At 46.6% G+C, this 22,775-nt stretch overlaps 1 protein-coding gene across 1 annotated transcript in view; it reads right to left on the reverse strand.

The window, feature by feature from the left end:
- Positions 1-22,562, reverse strand: part of UTRN (utrophin) — a gene marked incomplete at its 3' end in the record, with an annotated part of 371,669 nt that extends 349,107 nt beyond the window's left edge. Inside the window, exons 1-2 of the mRNA XM_083828445.1 lie at positions 22,446-22,562; positions 22,015-22,145 (exon numbers count right to left, since the gene is read on the reverse strand). Of these exons, the coding sequence (XP_083684571.1) occupies positions 22,015-22,093 (79 nt within the window). The 5' untranslated portion in view covers positions 22,094-22,145; positions 22,446-22,562. The remainder of the gene's footprint in view (positions 1-22,014; positions 22,146-22,445) is intronic.
- Between the last annotated feature and the right edge of the window lie 213 nt (positions 22,563-22,775).

Raw genomic sequence — 22,775 nt, forward strand, 5'->3', positions numbered from 1 at the left:
AGTTGTATGCCAATTGCAACCTACGGATGTAAATACAAGCGTGCAGCCCTCCGGGTTCTTTGTTACTCCACCTTCAGCTTGCCCTAGATTTGAGCAGTTCTGTGCCGTACCTGCACTCACCCTGACATCAGAAGGCGTTCGTTACATAGCGCGATGTGTAACTGCAGCATTCCCACACACATTTATACATTCATATAAACTTTTATACTGTTTACATACAGTTCCCTCATTCCTAGTTTGATGGTTATATAAAGGAAGCATTACGAAGTTTGACTGCTGCTTTGCTTTTTTTAAGCTTTGCGTCAGGACCAGATTAAAGAAAACAAAAAAATCTGCTTGTAGGTGCTTTTTTGTGTGCAGTGTTTTAAAACCACTGTCAGTGCTGACACACTCTACTCCCTGTTACAGAGTTGTGTGTCAGAATCACTTCCTAATCACTAAGTAACTTCAGATCGGCCACAGGAGAGAAAGAGGGGAAAAAAACCACACATATATATACACATAAAACCTTTCTCTTCTTCCTCAATCCTTTCATTCCGTATGATTTTCATAAACATGGAAGAAAGGGATCCTCATGACAAAGGCTTTTATAGCTTAGATTGTAAGATGAGTACAGTATTTTAGGAGAAGTCTGGCTAAGTTTATGGTAACTCAGAACTTTGTACAGGTGTAATTCAACTTGTTTGTTTTTGTTTTTTTATGTTAAGTAACATCAAAACAACTACCTACCTTTGGTAAAATTTGTGGTACTGAATGTACGCAAGGCCCTAGGTCAATGAAAAGCAGCTCTGGTGGAGATGCAGTCAAATGACTGCCAACAGTCACGAAGCCACATTACTCAACAGTTTTTAGAAAACTGCTTTGGCTCTAAATCCTTTATATCCAGCTAACAACCCCCAACCCTGCTGTTTTCCATCCCCTATCTGTGTCCTCACTACCTCCATATACTCAACTACTCCTTCTGCAAATAAGAACCTCACTGCTGTTTAAAATAAGAAAGAAAAAAAAAAAACAGCTCTCAGTACAAATCCCACCACAGGACAGTTCATTCACTCTTAACTCCCACTTGCTCATCAGGTGCTGTTACACTCACAGCCTTGTACCTCCCTCTCAGCTAACTTCATCGCCCTTGCCTTGTTCTACTAGTGAGCTATACAGCTCTTCACTGGCCTACGTTCGAGAGGGTCCAAAATCAGCGAGGCAGCCAGCTCACCGCATCCCAGCACAGTCCCAGCGAGGTGTGCAAAACCCCTGTCAGCACTGGAAGTAAATACTGCACATCCCCTGGCTTTGTCCCTTACAGAGAAGACGAGCAGGCGAAGCAGCAGAGCACAGGACATGCCCTGGGCAGCACCAGGTGGGACCACTGAACCCCCATCAGCGAGCAAAGCCAGGCAGGCACACATGAGGGTGGGACGTTGTCACGATAAACCTGCCTTGCACATGTCCCTGTGATGCCGTGTCAGCAGCCAGACAGACCAGGAGCCATAGGCATCCCCAGCACAAGGTTTCAGCTAAGCACGGCTCTGCTGCAGAGAGTTTTGCCAGCTCCCACGTCTAGGCCCATCAAAGAAATGAGGGCAGAGAAGTGCCCTGGGCCTGTCCCAGCCCTTGCTGCCTTCCCTGGGAACTGGGTGGAATTACTCCAACACTTTGCAAACCCTGTTTTTTAATATTTAGTAGGGAGGAGGTGGACAGTACAAGCGTATGTGTCCAGCTGCAGATAGCGAGAGGCTTGCAAATACTACGGGAACACCCAGAGCTCCTCTCAGTTACTATAAAGGCCATTCCAGTCTCCACGCCCTCAGCAACCAGCTCCAGCCGAAACCACTGAGGGCACTCTACGGATGCAGTCGGCTTGCCATTTGTTCCACTGCTTCAGCCAACCAATCTCAGCAGCAGCCTGCTTCCAAAAAGGCTGCGCAAGTTAAAACCACTGCTCCAACCAGGAAGCCTGCTCAAAGGTCCTGCCAGAGCAGCGGTGACAACAGGAGGGGAGTCCTAGCGTGCCACTTGTAAGCCACAGCAGCTGGCTGATCCCATGGTCCACTCACCCCACAAACCCCACGGACGGATCATAGACGCTGTGAGCAGATAACAGGGTTTATGCGTGTGTTTCCCCTCACCTGAATTCCATCTTCTGTCACAAGAGAGGAGAGCCAAAGGATCTGCTAAGATCTGGGAGGATACAGGGGCTGGTCAGATTCAGTCTGTTTCTGCTGCTGCTGGAGCGTGAGGAGGTTCAAGGTGCAGCAATCTCAAAGCCACGCAGGTTTGGGAGGTGGAAATTGAGCAGTAAGCACTTCTAATCCAGCCTGCCGCCTACAAAAATGGTACAGGGAAACTGGGAGCTCCACTCCAGGCTTTTTTTCTGAAGATAAAAAGGTCAAACGTGGTAGTTAAGCTTCATGACTAAAGCCACAAAAAGAACAAGGAAGTTTCCATTTCATTTGCTTCGGCTTCTCTACCCTGGAAGCTCCCACTGCAGCGCACTGGCAGTGGCCTGTAATCACTGTAATTCCCACCCAGTGCTCCCATCTACCCTCCCAGCCACCTCAGCTGCAGCAGGCATTCTTCAGTATCTGTAACAAACTTGATGGATATTAAATCCCATGCCAAAAAGGGCTCAACTGTCAGGAAACCTACAAGTCAGGATAATGTTAGAAAAGCTTTGTGAACATGACACGCACAAAGTAGTGATCCCATCCAGGGCAACTTCACACAAATGCAGCAGAAGTGCTCCAAGCAGCCAGCTTGAACAGATGTTCTCCAGAACGGCTTGGGGATAACCCAAGCGTCTTTTTGCATTGCGCAAGCTAGAAAATGTGCACTGCAGAGATCACCTTCACCAAGAGACCTTCTGGACGGCTGTCACTAGCGTCCAAGTGCCCTCCAGCTATGCAGTGCAGAATGCAGCCCTCTGAAGTCAGCCTCTCCTCCCTTCCTGGCACTCAGCACAGCAACCAGCAGCAACTGATAGACAAGGAAGGAGGGAAAGGGGCGGATCACCGCATATATAAATCCCCTGTGTCTATATACAAAATCCATTATGAAAGCGTGAGCTAGGCAAACTAGAGCAACTGTATGCCTCATGTTTGCATTAACAAGTCGCTGTGAGACCTTTGGCTAGGATTTATGAAGAACGCATGCAGGAAATGGAAGAAAAGAAGTCATAAAGCAATTCTCTTGTTTAAAAAGCTGAGCACACAGTAGAGTTTGTCAGCTTACAACACCATACAAACAGGAACCACAAGGAAACTCCACACATGATGCTTCAAGGCTGAGTCAGGTTTTGATTTCAATGAAGCCAAGCTCACAGGAGCAAGCCTAGCACAGCCACCACAAGACTGTACAGGGCCCCCAGCGGCACAGGTACCTCTCGCTTAGAGTGAAGCCAAGATTTTCCAGCAAGTCCATGAAATCACCCCTCATCTCTGCTCAGTTGAGCAACTCAATCATAGCTTCCACACTCACAAACAAGAAAGTACACAGGCGAGGAAGGAGAAAGCAACATACAGAAGGACGGGAAAATATAGCTAGGAGTGCCCAAATTCTGACCCTGACCACCAAAAGAGATGTAGCATATCTTGGACCAAGCAGAAAAACAATTACCAGCTTGTCTCCAAGAGGATCGGAAAACAGCAGTGAATCATCTACCCATGTCTCCAGAGACTGGATGGTGCACATATAAGAGAGAAACCAATGGATGTCAGCCAATAAAGACGTCCACAATTAACCTTAAGAGCTGCTCTTACCAAGCGTGCAGAGCAGCTGAATCCAACACCCGTACAGAGAGATGGGAGAAGTGATTGAGATTGCTCTTCACTTTAGGTATCTGAAATGGCCAGGAAAGGGTGAGGGTTGGGGGTGGAAGGGAAGCAGGAAAAGAGTAGCAATAAATACTAATCCATGGAGGCTGGATATCTGAATTCCCTCAACTGTTTGGCCAGGACACTCTTTCTTGTCTGTACCTACTACACCAAGTCTCGTGCAACGTGAAGATCTGATGCTGCATTCAGGTCAGCATCCAGCAGCTAGAACAACCCGTCTGCCACTTTTCTAAATTTCTCTCTCTTTATGAGGCTCTTTCCTGATGACTCAGAAGATTTAACTTTAAACAGAATTAAGGCATTTCTTTTTAAAGTAAGTGAATAAGAGAGAATACATACTCTCCATCTGGCATACTTTTGTTCTTGAGGAAAGAATTCCAGTCACGACCTAGAAAGCTACCACTCAGGACCAACAGCACGTCACACAAAATTGAAAGAAAAAACCACACACCTCAGAACTGTGTATACTAGTTTTTATACCAAATTTCAGGTGATTTAAAAAAAGATTACACGTCACCAAGTTTATATGAATTGTTATCGTTTAAGGTTTTCAGCCCCATCCCCTATTTCCCCAGGAGCCCCCTGCATAACCTGGACATGGCAAGGAGGTAAATCCATCCCCTCGGGCTGGTCCAGCTGTGCCAGCAAGGCAGCACACATACTCCTGAGCATGTGTGCATACTCCCATTGCTGAATGCCTCCAAGCCACCCTGGCTAGATGGGAACAACTTGGGCAGGAGGTCAAAAAAGCTGTCTCTGCCACCAGCTGTTGTGTCTCTGTGGGCACAGACAGGTCACAAGAACTCACACCTCAGTGAGAGATAGAGAAAGCACTGACAACAAATGCATTAGTACAAACAGAAGAGTTTATCACCCGGCCAAGCAAACCACTGGAAACACCCTGTTACAGGCAGACTTCTGACAAAAATCTCAGATCCGCACAGTGCTGTATGGTTATTCTTAACTTGAAAGGACCAAATAACTCCTCAGGAATTTCACCATTTCCAAATGGAAATCCCAGAAGGGAAACATCTAGGTGCATGCGTGTGTATATACACCAATGCACACCTCTTATCTTCAAGCACATTACAAAGATGACAGAAAAACCACCATTGCATCTTGCTCCATTACTTAAGAAATACCGTCTGATTCTGTGGTTGTGTTTTACACATCAGGAAGAAACCTCCAAACCAAAGGTATGTAAACACATTTTTGGTTACTTTACCATTCATTTTGATGCAAGGGAGGGGCAGGAACAGGAGCTTTTTTTAATGTGTCGCTCCCCTGAGGGCTAAAATTCGTGAAACATGTTTTTCAGAAACAGCCTTTTCTTCCCTGAAGCTCTCATCTCCATTCCCCTATCCTTATGATAACCTCAGTGGGTACAACACAGCACATTACTTTGCTTATCCTGGCCTAACATACATCATATTTTGAATTTTATTTGGGGCCAGTTCCGCCACTTAAATTTTGTTGCCTTTCCCTGTAAGTTACCATCCTGGTGGACTCTTTTACACCCATGTACTGCTTATTTTAAAAAATAAGTTAGAGGATCATAATAATCTTTGAAACCTCTACCTTCTTTCCATTATGGAAGGCTTAATCCACATTTGCAGTGATGAAACAGACTGGAGCAGGAAGTCACGCTAAGCTTTTTCTGTTTGTTTTCTTTTATGATTTGTTTGTTTTCTTAAGGAAAACTAGGCTGCAGTGCTAAAGATCAAGGCTGATCTTCCTGGATGTCCTTGATATCTCCCTCGACAAAGGCACAGATCTGAGTTACGAATAACCTGAACATCACATGCATCTGCCAAGCCCAAGGTCTGTGACAACCAGAAGAGGCAAAGAGGAAACTGATTTTATAGTCTTCCCTTCTGATTAAGAGAGAAGAAAACGCTATTCTGCAGTGCAGGCAGGCCTCATCTGCACAGAAGCCAGTTCCTTGACAGTCAACAGCTGCCACTGTGAGACAGTGCCCCAAAATTATAATTTTATCATAAAAAGAGGTCTTTAGGACTTCAAATTTCAGCTGCACAGACATCCTCAAGAACACCCTTTCTTATCAGGACAAAAAGATCAGTTAGATGAGATGGCTCTGACGTTAGGAGCTGCATAGGTTGAAGAACACAGTCAAGAAAAGATTCAGCCTTTAAAGTATACTGGGTCACTCACCCAAGGAACCAAAGACCTGCGCTCAGACTGAAAAAAGATGAATTATTCATATATTAGGTGTAGAAAGTGCATTGTATTCAGCATTGTTCTTCTTGTATTAAGTTGGAAGAGTTTTCCAAAGCTTTCCAAGCATAAAAATGGGGAGCAGGTGGAAATGTATCAGCACTGACCGTTGCAGACTAGAAAGCCTGCAGAGAATCATCACTTGGGGTTAAATTTTAAACAGGCCAGGTTTCATTTGCATAGGCCTGGTTAATGAAGAAGTGACTGGCAGTGGGTACAACATCCCAGCCTTCTGTCACGCATTTACTTGCCGGCAGATGGCCGAGCTCAGCCCTCCCTTCCCACCTGAGAAGGCCCACATGGGTCACTCCTCCCTCAACCTCGCATGGCGCCGGGCCCTCACGTTCGCACCCGCTGGGTGAAGCGGGGCCATAGGCCCGGTGTGACTCGCGCGCTGAAATGGAGGCATTCCCCCACCTCTGAACCCAGGAATTCTACCCAGCAACACCACACTGTAAATCATGCCTTTTTTATTCTTATTTTATTTACAGCCAGCCCTCTTCTCCTGACTTTTACGATTTCCACCACGCTGCTAGGTTTGCCAAGCTTTACTCTTGGAAGTGAGATCTCCCCCAGCCCTCGCGCAGGCCCCCCTCGGTCTGGGCAGGGTGCCACAGAAGAACAAGGCCATTTGAAGAAGAAAGTCAGCTTGAAAAAATTAGGGGAAGGAAGCGAGCGCTTCTCAAACCTCTCCACAAAATGAAGAATTTCACTTTAACTGGAAAGAGCGAGCCTCTCCTTCTCCAGCACATTAATATCACCAGCAAGTCAGAACAGAACAAAGGACATTTATCACAGCTGAGACCAACTTGCAATTTATGAAAAGCCTTTAATAAATGCTTTTATTTTAAACAGTCTAATATGACTACTTGAATTTCAGTGAAACGTAGATATCCACTGGAGGAGGTACAAGGCTTTTCCCCTGCGTAAGCCGTTTAGAAACTGAAGATCTGACAGAATAAATGACAATCCATAACACAAGATGCCTTTGCAGGATCAAACATTGCCAGATTCGACTCTAGACATCCTTATTCAGCATATTTAAAAAAAAAAAAGTGCACATATAAAATATGTACTTTTGCAAAGAAACCACTAACTTTGCATGGAGCAGCCTGCAAGATCCTAAAAAGATTTCTGCCAAACCTCCTCTACGCCATGGTGTTAATTCTCCACATAAATATTCAAAGATATTCTTGAATGACTGCCGTAAGGCAATACTCTATTCTGTAGCCACACGACCACAGCCACGCTTAGCTCACTGCACTAACTCTGCTCCCTGCAAGATCAGGTCGTACACGTTTTTCTGAGAATTCAGCAACGTCCCACTGTGATGGGGGGGGGCAGGGAATAAAATAAAGAGCAAGTGACACTGGCCAGCCCAGGGCACTTTTATGCCAAGTTTTTTAGCTACCTAGAGTGAAGTAGGAATGTGACATTTTTCCTTGGAGATGAAGCATACATAAAAGTCCACTTGGCACAGTGTAGTAGCTACTGCTTCCACACTTTTACCAACAATGAATCAAAAGGAGACCTGAAACGTGTGTCAGAATGAGCTTCCATATGAATATTTGCAAAGGGACAGAGGGAAAAGTGACCACCCTGTACATCAAGAATCCCTCAAGTACTAACAAAACCACCAGAAGACCATCATGAGAGCTTAGAGTATAACATCACAACTAAACATGGAAGCTCAACAGCTAAAGATAGCCATCTACATTCTCCACAGCTGATCACCAGGTCAAGAACTACACATGCTTCAAAGCTAAAATAAGTTTGGGAACGGACGGGTTTGTTTTATACCAAGACAGACTCTGGGAAAGTGGAGTAATCATAAAGGAAAAATGTAAGATCAGATGCCATTTTCTTCACATTTTTTGTCCATGGTCAAGAGGAAAATATCATTTTAGAGATAAAAAAGCAAAAGAACTCAATGCCAGATTGGTGTTTTCCACTATTATTTCACCTAGATTTACATTAGATAAGTATATTTTTTCTTGAGGTTGTCATTTTAAAAGTAGTCACTCTTGCATACATACATTTTCTTACTTACACAGGAATTTAAAATAAATTATCTTTTTCAAAATTAAATGCGGTTGTTCATATTGAATTTTGTTGTTTATTCTACAGAAGGAAATTTGAAATAGGGTTTTAAGAAGCTATTTAAAGCTGAGAGGACTTGTTTAACTACTTCTGCTTATTATGAAAATGACAAATTATAATCACTAGATGAGCTCTTGTTAAGTTTTTAGCAAAGAAAAAATCACTCACCTTGTATGAATGCATAACCCTTTATTACAGAGATGCAATTAAAGCTGCTTCCTCTTACTTTGCAAAAAGTACAGAGGACTTTTTTGCACAGAAATTGTATAGCAGTAGGTTGCCTATTTAAATAAACAGTGGATGATTATTGTAATGAGCTGGATGACTTTGGAAGACGTGACCTGGCTGACCCACCCAGGTTCTCAGCTCTACTCCTGTCCTGCAAGAGCGGGTGAAAAAGATGTCTGAAGACTAGTAGGGAAGGAAGTTTGCACGTAAGAAAAACCTATCCCTTGCTTAAGATAGCCAAAGGCTGCATTATTTAAAATAGTAGTTTCACTGAAAAATCCTTATTGTTCCTGTTTTGTGCATTAATTGAAAAGTTGTGCATGAAAACAGTCTGACAAAAGAGGTTTAACTCTTGAACTACATCCACCTCATTTAGCAGGGGAAAACTGTATATCATATATTAATTCTCACTGAAATTGGATTTTAAGACTTGACAGACTTTGAAAAAGGCTCACAAGATACCTTGAAGACTCCAAAAAGTAGCAGAGTTCTATTTATTCATCCAAAGAGAAGCAGATGAAAGAGAAATGGAAAAAGAATATATTCTCTACTAGGTATGCCACAATACTGGCACAAAGCAGATAAAGAGAAGAGTCCTATAGAATTCATACACATCATTTTTCCCTACTTATAACACTGCATTCTAGATAATAGACGCAGATTAAAATCCACCTCAACGGCCACAGATTCTCACCGAGATCAAACATAATTAATTCAATTGCTTTTTAAAAGACTTCCAGTAACATAAGTTGTGATAATCACAACTCATCTACTCTGCCAGCTGATAACCTTTTGGCTCTGCTAAATTCAGGACAGCCAAGAATGCATTATTTCCTTCTCTTCATTGTACTGTAGATGAGAGTTGAGCCCCAAATGTCTACAGCCTCTTTACATTTTCTCTGGCAGCACAAGAGGTTCTTAATAGGATAGCGAGTGAAGGTCCTTTCAGAGCGCTGGAGCAGCATGAAAGAAGCCTTATTGCAAGTGGGAATACTAGGCAGACATAATATCTTGTGAGGAACAAAACCCCTTTTTCTGCCCTCCAGTCAGTAGGAGGAGAAAAATAATTGTGTGCATTTTGGTATAAAGGAGGAAAAAAAAAAGTGTCAGTTTAGAGGACATAAGGAACTAAGAAAAAAGAATTAACTAAGAACAAAAAAAAAGCAACTTAAGCTGTAAGAAACAAGTACAAAGGGTTAACATTTCACAATTTCTCTCCTCCTTCCCATTTCCCATACCCACACAAATTATGCAAAATACTTTCTGCATCAGGTTGCACCAGTCCCAGTCCACGAGTTTGTTTCAGATGACCACTACAGCAGCCTAGCATCTTCCAATTGTGCATTACATCACCAAAAAAAAAAAAAAAAAATTATCCCTTTCCTTCTTCCCCCAGGCAAGAAAATTGAGTTCAACTGAGGATTACAATTTCAAGTATTTTTATTATATGGGTATGTGAGTATAAGTTAAAGCCAGAGACAACAGGGCCAATAATAAGATCCTGTAACAAAAGGTGGCAAAAACCAGTGTGGAAAACAAAACACCAACACATTTCTCAGCAGTTAGTCATTTTATTTGAGCATTATAGAGACTCTGCTTTCAGCACCTGGCTAATGGTATCTGCTCCCTTCCAGCTCCCCTTCCCTGACAGCAGCAGGGGCAGTGCTACAGAGGAAAGGACACATCAGCATTTCCAAGGCAGAATATTCCAAGACTTTTTTTTTTTTTCCAGCCTAAATCAGACTGAAACCAAAGCCTCCATGCAAATACACCGCCCAGTGTGAACTACTTTTTCCTAATCAGCTCCAATGGCTAGATTTGCAATGGCTCCTGTGTCCTCCAGGGACCTGCTCAATAGATTTGGACTAGTTCAGAGAGGGCTTCACTGTCAGCCACAGGCTTCATCCTCAAAATGAGTTTAATCATCTAAACTAAGGCCACTGAACCCTTTAAGGATGAATGTAACAGCCCAGGACTTCTGCAACCTTATACTGGAAGGAGACGGAGAACAAAAGCAAGTCTGATATATTTACAATAGGTCAAGGTTTGTAGGACCCTTCACTGATTTCGCACTAGCTTCTTCAGTGCTAACAGCACCATGTGCAGTCAAACAAACAAACCACTACATCCCATGTGATATTTTGCCTGGAAGAAAGCAGATGCTTTGGGGTTGAATTATTTTTTCTTCTTGTAAAGTCAGAAACTATGTGATTCGCTCAGTATTACACGTGCCTCTACCACCCCAGCTCCTGCTGAAAGTTTATTCTGCCCCAGAAGTGGGGATTACACGCTAGAGTTATCCCTGACCTAACCCAGTAACCCCTCATTTCAGGTGTAGCATCAAGTGAACAAGCAAAAGGCAGGTTCGAGAGAAATGCTGGAGTATCTGCAAGAGCCAGGAGCTGCAGTGGCAGAGCGCCCTGGAGCAGGCGCTCCGCTGGCGTGTTGGCACCTCCTGCAGCCACCCTGACTGACACGGCACATGCGAGTGCATGAGTCTGGGGGGAATTCAGGAGCCCCAGATGACAGCAACCTCCCCCAGCAAGTCACCAAGCTCAGTGATGGATGCGAGAGCACCACAGGGCGCGAGCTACCGAGCTCTGCACTACGCACATCCTGTGCCGGGGCTCAGCGCTCACTGACCAGCACCAGGCCAGCCTGGGAACAGCTCTCCAAACACATCCCCCTCATCTTCTCGTATCAAACGTGTGCTCTGTTTTCTTGCCAAAAGGATCCATAGTTATCTACTTGGTGACGTAATGCTCCTCTGTGTACAACCCCAAGGCCCTCTTCTTTTGAGACGCCTCAGTCATTTGGAGTCTGACACTGGTATGAAGTTCAGGATCATTATCGCATCCGGGACAAACGACTTCAACAACGAAATCCCTCTTCCCCGCACTGGGTTTCTGTTCAGAAATGTATCAGAGCTGTTCCTGCACACAGGCCAGCCACCCCTGCAGCACAAGGGCTGTTTATCATGGTAATGCCAAGTGCTTGCAGCCACCAACCGCGGCAGTGGCCAGATGACTGCTAATGCCAGCAACACAAGGGTTTGGTTTAGTTGTCTTATTTTTGGCAGGGAAAGGGAGACCAATGCTCCTTTTCTCTAGCTCTTGATTAATGACCTTGCAATGTCTTTCTCCTGGGAAAAATACCAAGGCTTGCTGCAAGTCTGCTCTTCAACTTAGACCAGCATCTTTCAGCCCCAAATGTTGGTACCGATGTCCCAATGCAAGCTTCAGCAGATGGGCAAGGTTCAAATCTCCTCTTTCGGCCTTAAGTCTGAGACACATTCATTAAGCAGTTCATCTCTAGTGCAGAAATATATACAAACGCTTTTCCCCCCAGAGCATGTTGGGATTTGGTGCCTGACTTACGACGAAATGCCCTGAATGCTCTCCAGTCCCTTACATTCTTCCTGGCCCATCCCCTCACTGTGCAATACGCAAGGAATTGGCCACGGCTCACCCTACGCTCCTGCCTGGTGCTTAGGACAGTGGTCAGTGGTTCAAAACCATTTGAAGATTCGGACTGGCATTTCAAGAGGGACGAGTCAGCACGAGGGCTCTAATTAAGAGGAAATTACAGGAAAGATGGGCACCACCCCAAATTCCCCCCACCCGCCCCAGACTGTTTTGGAAGAAGTGACACCTGCACATCGGTCAGTGTGCCTGACAGCCAGGATGACGCAGGAGCAGGAACGCTGCGCAGGCTGCGGGCAGGACAAGGCTCCTCCAGCTGCTCAGCATGTCTGTACCAACACCGTAACGACCTGGCAGTATGCTTTAACAGCAACCTGTAGCTATTCAATTAAGTTCTGAGGATGATGCCTTAAGATACTTAGGTCCTTCGTGGACAGCTAAGGACTCTTTCCCTACCAACTGGCTCTGGAAGCACCAGGTCCTTGAATTCTCATTGGGTACCTGAAATATTTTCTGGTCTAGACCACATGGTCACTGTCCTCAGCTCATTTTGCATGAAGCCTTCTCTACGCAGACATTCATACCGGATTCTTGGCAAACAACTCGGTCTTCACTGGCATTATCCCCTGCAAAGACAACTGGAGCAGCAGCCAAATCCTGGAGGGAGGCTTTTTCCCCCTCCCTGCAGATGCCTGCCAGGTCAGGGAGATGAAGAGGGAGAGACAGCAGAGTGCAGTGTGAAAAGAGTATTACGACTTTTTCCACCCCGTCGCTAGATTTTTAAACCATCCCATTAAATTGCTTTCTGTCTACAGTGCAGAGGAGACGCCACCTGAAAAGCAGGAGCAGGGAAATCCCTTTTTGGGATAAAACATTTCAACTCCAGAACAATTTTGCATCTTCTTCTGACTCCAGATTCTGCCAGCCCAACCAGGTGCACACAGCAAGGCAGGTTTAGACACTCTAGCAGATACCAAACTATCATACCTTATGGCTGTAACGTGGGGAATAAAACTGAGAAGTATAAATATCCCAGCTTCACCACTTGTAGTTAACCAGCACTAGTGCTGGTGGGAGATGGATGAGAAAAGAGCTTGCTTCTGCATCGTTCATGTTCTTCTAATTCAGCCCGTCTCTTCTGGAGGCTGCTTGTCCTGCAGTGTGTGACACCTGAGGGCAGCACACACTGCCACCAAGACCGTCCTACTACATGACTCAGGCAGGCCAGACCACAGGACCTCACTTTTCCCACTGCATTTCTGGGGCAAGGTTCAGTTTATCTGAGAGGGAATACATCTCCCACGTCAGGTGTAAGTGCCAAAATGAACTCTGACTGCAGGCAGTCTGGGGGTGATCATCCACCAAAACCCACCCACTTCATGAGACCAACAGGTAACTGCTATCTCCTCACTTAAGGGAAGCTAAGGTGTGTAAAAATTAATCCAGCTTCCTTTCTTCTCAATTATGGTACCTTACGGCATGCAAGGAGCTCTGTCACACCCCACATTGTTCGCATCGCTCAAAATCAAGTGGTATTTTAAACCAAAGAGAATTTTCAGACTTTCAGTTAGGAAGATAAACATAAATACATTTAATCAAAAGGGGTTGGTTATGACTTTTCTTTGTGGAGATGAACACACCCAATACTGTTAGTCACTACGCAAGCACAGTAACTACTATCCTTAAACGACGATTAAATATTTAACGCTGCCTGCTGAAAGGAGGTTATTACCACACAGTGACAGGAAACCCTCTCCAACATTTTACAGGTAGAGGAGAAGGCCTCCAAGAACAGTCAGGTTTCTTTTTTATTGTTTTTATTTTTTTGCTTGTAAGGATTAGGGAAGCCAAATAGCCTTCATGACCTACTATGGAAGTTATTTCCCCCCTTAAAGCAAGCGCGAACAACAACGCACAACTCACATGGAATTCATTAACTTCAAGTTTCCTAAGTTTTAGGACCACTTACTTCCCTACAGGCTAAATGAAAACATTTTGGAAGAGCTGCTTTAGAACAAAAAAATGAAATTTGGTTCTTCTCGGGTCCCTGCCTCACTTCTCTAGAGAAGGGTCTACACAAAGACCTCAGGAAGACAGTCCTGAGGCCTCGTGGCAGGAGCTCACGCTCTCTCTCCTGCCACGCATGTCTGAATGTGGAAGAAAGATGCAGATAGTGCACTAATCCTTTTGGCGTAAAAAAGGCGTTTTGTCCAACTCTGAAGAGGTGTCATCATAGAGAGGTTCTGCTGTGGGACTGAATAACACCACCACAACTGATGCAGCAGTTGCTCATCCCCTGCACCTCACCAGCTCTGTACATCTCCACAGATTTAGCTTTCTTGGGATCAGAAAGGACTTAGAAAAGCATCCACGTGGAAACCTGCTGCAGATGGACACCATCAATTAAGCAACACCCACAAACTGAGGAAAAAGCAGCAAGAGACACCTGGGCATTTGAAGCAGTCTAACCAGAGCTGGAGTATATTTGGTAAAAATGCATCCCTGCTCAATATTTTTCATGAGTCGCTCTTGACTGTGCTGAAAGGATCAGGGAAGGAAGGGCTTGGCAGGGCAGCAGCACACGAGGAGCCCAGCATCGACAGAAGGTCTGCAAAGCACCTCAGTAAAGGTAACGATAGCAAGGAAACTCCATTCCTTTAATGCTCATATTCCAGCAATCAGGAATGAACCTGCTGCTAACATTCAGAAGGCACGGCGAAAAATGAACTCCTTTTAGGTTTCAGTGGCCTTTAACAAAAACCCCTTATGACATGGTATGACTTTTATGACAGGGGAGCAACCCCATCTGAGCTCTTCCTTCCTCTTTCCCCTGTTCCACCATGGAAGTGCTGATTGTGCGGTTCAGTATTAAGCTCACTTCCACACTGATTCGACCGTCAACACTTGGTTTCTCTCATCGAGACAGCAACATAACCTTCCAGAAGCTGTGGTATGCTTCGTGGCTTTAAGCTCACAAATGCCCAGCGAACCAATACAGTATTTGTCTGGGGTCGTTTTGGTTGTTTCTTCCTGAAGGGTCCCTTGGTTCTGAATTACCTTGATATTCAAACAATACTCAAATTGCCAAAATAAATAAAAGACAAGAGCAGAGGCAAAACCACAGAGGAGCTCCCTGAAATGCAGCTTCTCCTCAGGCTTGGTGCCCAAGCCCAGGGGCACCTGCAGCAGCCTAGTGCATTTGTGGGGTCCTTGACCACCAGGAGCTGGGCACCACGCCCCTCTGACAGCCCACCAGACAGATGGCTCTGCACAGACCATAAGGTGTGCAAGTGCTTTTTGAGTAGAAAGGCCAGAGTGAACGCTGCACTTCTGTACTGTGACCTGTAAGAACTCTCGGGTTAAGTTGAGTAAACTCTACTCCTACTGATCAGTGCATTAAGTTAGCTAAAAATAGACTAAAATTATGTTTCTAAAAAGCTGTGGTTTTGTTTTTTAAAATCAAACCAGCAAGCTCCAAATTGGGGACTACAGCCAGGTCCAAGAGAAAAATTCCTGAGCACAGAGGAAAAGCATTCAAAGCAGAAGGATTACACACCACCGCCCAAACAGCAAAACTATATTCAGAAGAAAGCTACCAGACTTTCGGCTTGCAGAAAGTCTTCTCTCAAGAAAGAGGCACCACATGAACAAAATGTGTTCCCTTGAAGCTCCACAAGAAGCTGCATCCAGGAACAAGATGTACGTGCAGAAACCAAAAGAGAGAGAGCACTGAACTCTTTGGAAGTGATTTGTGCTGACCATAGCTGTTGTTCATTATTAAGCCATAACAGAAGTAAAAGCCTAGAAAGAAGAAATAGAAAGGTCTTGGTCTATTGGTGTTTAAATACTACTTTACTTGTTCTCTTCTTTTAACATAATCACATTTTATACTGTAACTATTAAAGTAACATGGAAACCGAAAGGCTTCGCCCTATTCCAAGCCTGATCTCAAAGTGTTCAAATAAATCTCCTCCATTCGTTATTCACGCACAGGGTGCTGCTCCTTGTTCATCCAGGACAGTGTGGCAATTCAGTAGCAATTAAAAAAAGAAAATCTAGCAAAGCACTTCAGAACTTACACATCACGCCACTTTCTCCAATCAATAATTTGTAACATTATATGTTAGGAGCACATTCCACCTTTGGTCCTCTGCCACAGTCTAAACTGGGAAAGGAGCAAAACCCACATTTAATGCTAGGCAGTAAAAGCAGAGTACGAATGAATTAACTGAAAATACTTGAAGTGTATTACACAGACCCATCAAAGTATGTTGTTTCATGGCTTAAGTGCACGTTTCTTCACAGTTAAATGCATGAGCCAGTGACTGTCCATATACATGTTGAATTCCTCTACAAAGCCATTAGGAAACACAGTTTTGGGATGGTGGGTCCTATTTCTCTTTTCCACAAGGCAAGGGGAAGAAGGTGTCAAAGTCCCAAAGGGACCTCTGTTACCAGTAAAAAAAGTATTGCTGCCCATTCCCTACACCGATCAGCAAAACAACATTAAGAGAGCACATCAATCTCTGTCATTTAGCCACACAGCCTCCTACTAACGTGCATCCAGTATTTCTGATGGAAGTTACTCCTCTGTTACCCCAACACGCAGCCGCCGCAACTCCTACCAGCTGACGACTCGGCAGTGCTTCACCACATGCAATGGGAGACCCCCACCCCTGAAAAACAGCCCAACAAACAGAGAATGCTGCTTTTTCACAGGAGCAGCATATTTACAGTTTTCAGAGAAATTTCCCAACAAGTCCAGACGATGCTCAAGTTATCTTCTCAAGCAACTCAGCACAGTTAATGCATCTCTCCCACACATTCAACAGGTTAATTCATATCTAAACACGTAAATTACTAAAGACTGGTCACAGCCCTTCCAAGCATAAGGAAACCTCCAGAGAAGGCCACTATGGTAGATGCAGCCCTGTTGATAAGCAGGAGTCAATGCTTGCTTCACTCCCAAAACTATGGTTTGCAAGAGAACAATATCATTGTTTTCTGTCAAATCCACAGATGCCAGAGGGCCCTTCTATTTACTTAGCCTGTTATTTTTGTCACTACCTTTAAAACTCCCAGCTTTCTTCTGAGGATATACAGTCACTTTCTGAAATTACAGCTCAGCTTGCTTCCTCATTTAATTCCAGAGACACAACGGGGGAAGGGAAGAAAACATAAAGCAGACTTCTGACAAACTAGGGAGCACTAAAACTTATTTTTTCATCAACACAATAAACAGTCAGAGAATGAAACTCCTCCCTCCCACCTCGCAATGTTTAAACCCTATTATTCACTCTTCAGGCTGTTATTAAGCCATCCAAACTAAATGCAGTTCTCCCCAGCTTTGGGCTATGAGCATCTCTGCTCCCAAGGTTGGTGCTGCAACCAAGTCGGGTGCTTTTCTTCAAAAGAGTGACACCGCACATCACGAGAGGAGCTGATCATGCAGACTCTGAGTGGGCAAATCCACACAGCTACCTGCAGCAGAGCACCTGCACTGTCCCAAAACGAAGCAGGCTCTGTTGGGGTTTATTCCACGTGCTTTTCCCTTTGCAACTCTACACGTACACTGAATTACACGTATCAGTCTCTCTCCCCATTTCTTCATATGCAGAAGTTGTTAATACAAACACTGCCCTACTCGTCCCAGCTGCCAAGAGTCGCACCACAGACAGGAGGAACATCCAAGGAGAGGCAGGGAGACGATGAGCCATTGCAGAGACACGGCTAAATCTTTGCCGAGCTGCCCAGTGCTGTGAACACTGCGAATTTCTTTGTGCATTAAACTATTTTCCTCGGACCACATGAGCTTCTCCCATCTTCTCCAGCTCCCTGGGCGGGGGGGGTGTCAGAGGAGGTGGCCATGGTTATTAATTGACCTGTGTCTGCTGGTCTTCACGGGCACCCCCTTCCAAAGGGATCCGCAGCACGTGGGGGGCCCGCACCAGCAGCAGCCGCCTCTCCCTGCCGTAGCATCCCACTTAAACCACTACAGGCAGCGCCTCACGTAGCAGCTCCTGCCCAGGGTTATTTCTTCATTTCCTGGCAGAGCACACGCAAATCAATGGGTTGCTTTTATGGTTTGGGGTTGGTTTCTTTTCTCCCCCGAGGAGCCTTGCTTTCTATTCCAAGGCAAAGTCGTGCTTCAAGCACATGGAACGGCATATGTTATTTCTTTCCCCACCAATCAAGAGACTAGAAGAAACCAGCCCGGTACGTATATACTTGCATTTCATAAAAGCTAGCGTCACCCCAGAACTGTCTTCATCGCAGCACCCAATCTGTCCACTCGGGACAAGGCGGCGACAGCTGACAGGAAGGAGCCAGCCTGAGGCAACCTAAAGGTTTGTTTCCAAAAACGCTCATTTTCGCAGCTAGGGATGAGGAGCAGCAGGCTTGCCATTTGCCTCCATCACCTCACCTGCACACGCTCTGCACAAACACCCACGAAGAGTTCACCTTGCAGCAAACCGGCTGCGCCCAGCCTGCGTCCGTGGGACGGATCCTAAACAGCCACCGTTGTTCCCGGCCATTTCTTGCTGACGGAGCCCAAGTGACAACCGCGAGGTAGCACACAGGGCCATAGCACTTGGGGGACAGCAGGCCAGGGCCGAAGGAACCAGCCCCAGAGGCAGCACAGGGAGCCCACAGACCAAGAGGTCCCAGGGCCTGGCAGCTGACGGCCAGGTCGGCACTGCTTCGTGCAGACAGATAGACAGCAGCGCTACCCAGAAGCCTTGCCCGAGAACTACAAAAGTAAGTTAGTTTCTGAAAGCAGCCTCTGAGCCAAACGTATTTATTGTAATTAAAAACATAAGGTAGATGAGGAGAATTAAGCTCCCCTCAATTTAGACAGGAACTCATATCTTAAAATGCACCAGAGGCATACGGTAATCTTCCAGAAATGTTTTTCCTGTCATGTCTTACTGTTTAATTATATATTGCCATTCCAAACTACCACGGCAGATTTTAAGCGACTTCTTCTTTTCTCCGTAATTAATCATAGCAAAGATTCATCTGCTCTTTGAGCGCGGCGCTGACAGCACTGCTTTCACCGCTGCAAGGCCATCAGCCCCCAGCAATCCTTCCCGAAAGCTGCTGCAGAGAGGGACGACCCCCTGCTCGCAGGAGATGTCCTTCAAAAGGCCCCGTAAGTGGCAGAGGCACACGGGGGCGAGCAGCAGCCACAGCGAGCCACCAGGCTGTAGCAGGATGGGTGGCTGAGCAACGCCGCGGCCATCTTAGGGGCAGCTCTGGTCGCCCCGGGGCCTGGAGGAAGCGCAGAAGACGCGCCATCAAAACCGCTTGCCTCTACACATAGATCAGCCTTAACACTATGTAGTGAGAGGAGAGCCACATCATAAGCAGGGAATAATAAAAAGGCTAACTGGGCGACAGAAGGAAGCCCTGCTCTCACTCTGTGGCACCACACGTCACAAACGTGAGCTTACTGAGTGAACCCAACCAACCCTCTTGCTTTCCGAAATCAAGCATTTATCGCTTACAACAGCTACAGCACGTGGCACTTTAAGTTTTGCTGACCACTATAGAAGAAAGTATTTTCAACATAATCACTAACATACAAGATCTCTGCTCAGAAGCACTTTATCCTTCATCCTCTCTGCTCAAGGATGAATTAGATACTTGCAAAAGTACTTTCCCACCCATGAAACCCTGTGACATAGGCTCTCTTTGTACAAGCAACATACATAAAAACCCAACCCATTGTTAATTTATTTTGATTGCTCTATAGAAAAATGAAGACTTGCTGCAATGCTGCTATATCCCTCTCCTGGTATGCTGGCAGCTTTCCAGTAACAAGTCATTAAGAAAAAAGTTACACAGCCAGTTCCGCTCATGAGATCAGGCATGGATGGGCACAGTCCTGAGCAGCAGCGAAACTCCACGCATCTTTTTACGCTCTCCAAAGAGTAACTTTGGATCAAAGCTCAAGTTTTCAGTAACCAACCGTCATATTAATTCTGCCATCCTCAGGACTTTTTAGCTGCTTTCCAGTTCTCCAAAGCAAGATAGCTAAAGCAACAACAACTACAAAAGGGACAGTATTTTCACTTTGACTGGTTGCTAAAGTTTACATTTGTATCCAAATACTTAAAAACATTTTTACTAGAACCACTCTTTGTTAAGGGATACCTTTGAAAGACTTTTGAGCTCCAAATCATTTTTTCCCAAAAAAAAAAACTATAATGAAATAATTTAAATGTATATGTGCATGCTCTCCTGAATCATTGCTAGAGACATCCCACATCAGCTGGTGACAAGCTTACAGAGTGACAAGAAACAGAAGGACAACTCCAACACCTCATTTTCTTTTACAAAAGAAAGTAAAGTAGAGAACATAAACTTTGTCTGGCTCTGCCCTCTGTGCCCTCAGAAACAAGACTGCCCCCAAGATACCCCAAGTATCAGCAAGTGCAAAGGTAGCACTCCTACTGTACTCGTGTCATGCTGCAAATAGCATCCCATGCCAGACAAGCCGTCACAGCAATAAAGAACTCTGCTCATTTTGACACTTAAAAGGGAAAACTTTCTCTCTTCCAGATACCTATGGAAAGTGGAAACAGCTTATAATATTTTCCCCGGTCCCAACAGCTATCCTTTAATTTACTGCTATGGGTACTTCAGCCCTTTCATTAGGAAATCCCTCCCACGGGTTTACTTGTAGGGAAAGGTTCAGATCTGAGCTATGTAGCACAGTAATTAGCTTCAAGAAATCACACAACCAGATCCAAGCCAGTGTATCATTTTTAAAAGATCAATTATTTAAGATCAATCTCTGCTCACAGTTTTTAGTCTAATGCACAAGTCTTTCAGCCTTCCCAGCCTCAGAACATACACAATTCTCTCATTAAGAGAGAAGAGGAAAGTTAAAGTGGTTGTAACGGGAGAGCTGCAATCGTCTGCCCTAGCCCAAACAACAGAAGTTGCTGTACAATCTGTTCATCCAAGGAAAACCTCAAATACAGCCATGTTTCCTCAGACGGGCTACGAAAGCGTAGTACTCGCGTACACATTGGCACACCATCCATCCACAGGCTACCCCCAAACTCAAAGCCCTTAGAGGTTTCTGAATGCATGCTTATTATCAAATAAAGTCACATCCAGAGGTTTCAAAGTAACAGAAGAAAAAGTACACAAGCACTACAGAACTCAAGGTTCAAAGCCACAAAGCATTTCTGTTTCCTAAATTGCATTTCTGGAACAGTAGGACTCCATCCACCACAGGTTTCATCCCTCACAAAGGCGATGTCTAAGAATGAACTATGCAAACACTAGTGTGATTTGGACTGAAACCTGCATCCTGCTTCATCTGACATATCAAATGACCATCAATGGAAAACTTACTTTTTTTTAATGCATGGGATTTTTTTTTTTTAAAGAAAACGTGTTACTGGTTTTCAGATATCAAAGAAAAACCTTTTTTTGACAACAGGAGCATTTCGCATTTAAGAGAGAATGGTCGGTCTTTGAAACTAAAGATGTGAGCATCCAGACTCTGGATGTACCACAAATTTCTGCTGAGGTTTACGTGACTCACTTCTGCGCCCTCCACCTTCCCACTGCCAAGATGCGGACGGCTCCTCGCCCCTCCAGCATTCGTCAGTGCCTCAGCGAGACTCCAACGTACCACAAAATAAAAGCACGCTTTTACATTTTTCCAATAACCTTCAGATCCGTTCCACGAAGAGGAAACGCCTGCGCTGGTAGCCGTAGACCCCCCGCGCTACACGAAGGAGGAGAGGCACCAGCTCGCGTCGGGGCGCCTGGTCAGCAGGGAGGGCGGCGTGGCAGCCACCGCCGCTGCCAGTCCCAGCGCTGGGGAAGGCAGACGGGAGCTGCCAACGCCAGGTTGCATAAGAGCACTCCGAGCGCGTGGTTATTTACAAAAGCAGGGGTAATTACAACGCAGGAGGTGGGTCCCAAACACACACACTTGACTAACTAACACCGGGTTGGAAGGAGAGAGAGGAGCGGGAGAGCGCGCTCAGCCGCCACCACCACCACCACCACCACACTACCACCACCACCATCACCACCACCACCACCATCACCACCACCACCACCATCACCACCACCACACCACCACCACCACCACACCACGGCCACCACGGGCTCGCAGCACAGGGCACACCGGGTCGGGAGCCCCGCGTGGGGCGCCCCGGGGGGCAGCTTACCCGAGCGGCACTTGATGATGTCGCTGAACTCTCCGGGCGCGCCGCCGGCTCCTTCCTCCGGCCGGGCGAGGCGGGCCATGCCGGGCTCCTACGCCCTCGGGCGGGGGGCTCCCATGGGTCCCGCTCAGCACCTGCCGGGGGAGCACAGAGGCACCGTGACCCCGCCGTCCCGCCGCGGGTGTCCCCGGCACCGGGCCGCCGAGCTCCCGCCCCGCGGCGGGGACCGGAGCCGCGGAGGCGCCGCCCGCCCTCGGGCACCCCGGCGGCGGCGCAGGCAGCCCGGCGGCCCCGCCCGGCCCGGCCCCGCTCCCGCAGCCCGGCCCGCCCCGCAGGTGCCCCGAGCCGCGGGCACCGCCGCTCCCCCCTGCCACGTCGGGGAACAAACTTTGTCCGTCCCGTCCCGAGCCGAGCCGAGCCGAGCCGCCACTCACCCCTCGGACACGGCGGCGGGAGGCGGCCCCGCTCCCCGCGGCAGCTCCTCCCCCCCACAACTTTTTGTGCGAGCCGCCGCTGCCTCTCCTCCTCCTCCTCCTCCTCCTCCTCCGCCTCCTCCTCCTCCGCCTCCTCCTCCGCCTCCTCCTCCGCCGCCCGGCCCCGCCCCGGCCCCGCAGCCCCTTTGTTAGCCGGGGCCGGCGCCGAGCTGCGGAGCCCCGCGGCCGCTCCTCCGAGGGGGCGGGCGGGCAGCGGGAGGCGCGGCACGGCACGGCTGGGGCGGGGCGGCCCCGCTCTGCTCCGCTCCGCTCCGCTCCGCCTCTCGGCAC

The sequence above is a fragment of the Anser anser genome, assembly GCF_964211835.1.
Source record: "Anser anser genome assembly, chromosome: 3".
NCBI classification, from domain to species: domain Eukaryota; kingdom Metazoa; phylum Chordata; class Aves; order Anseriformes; family Anatidae; genus Anser; species Anser anser.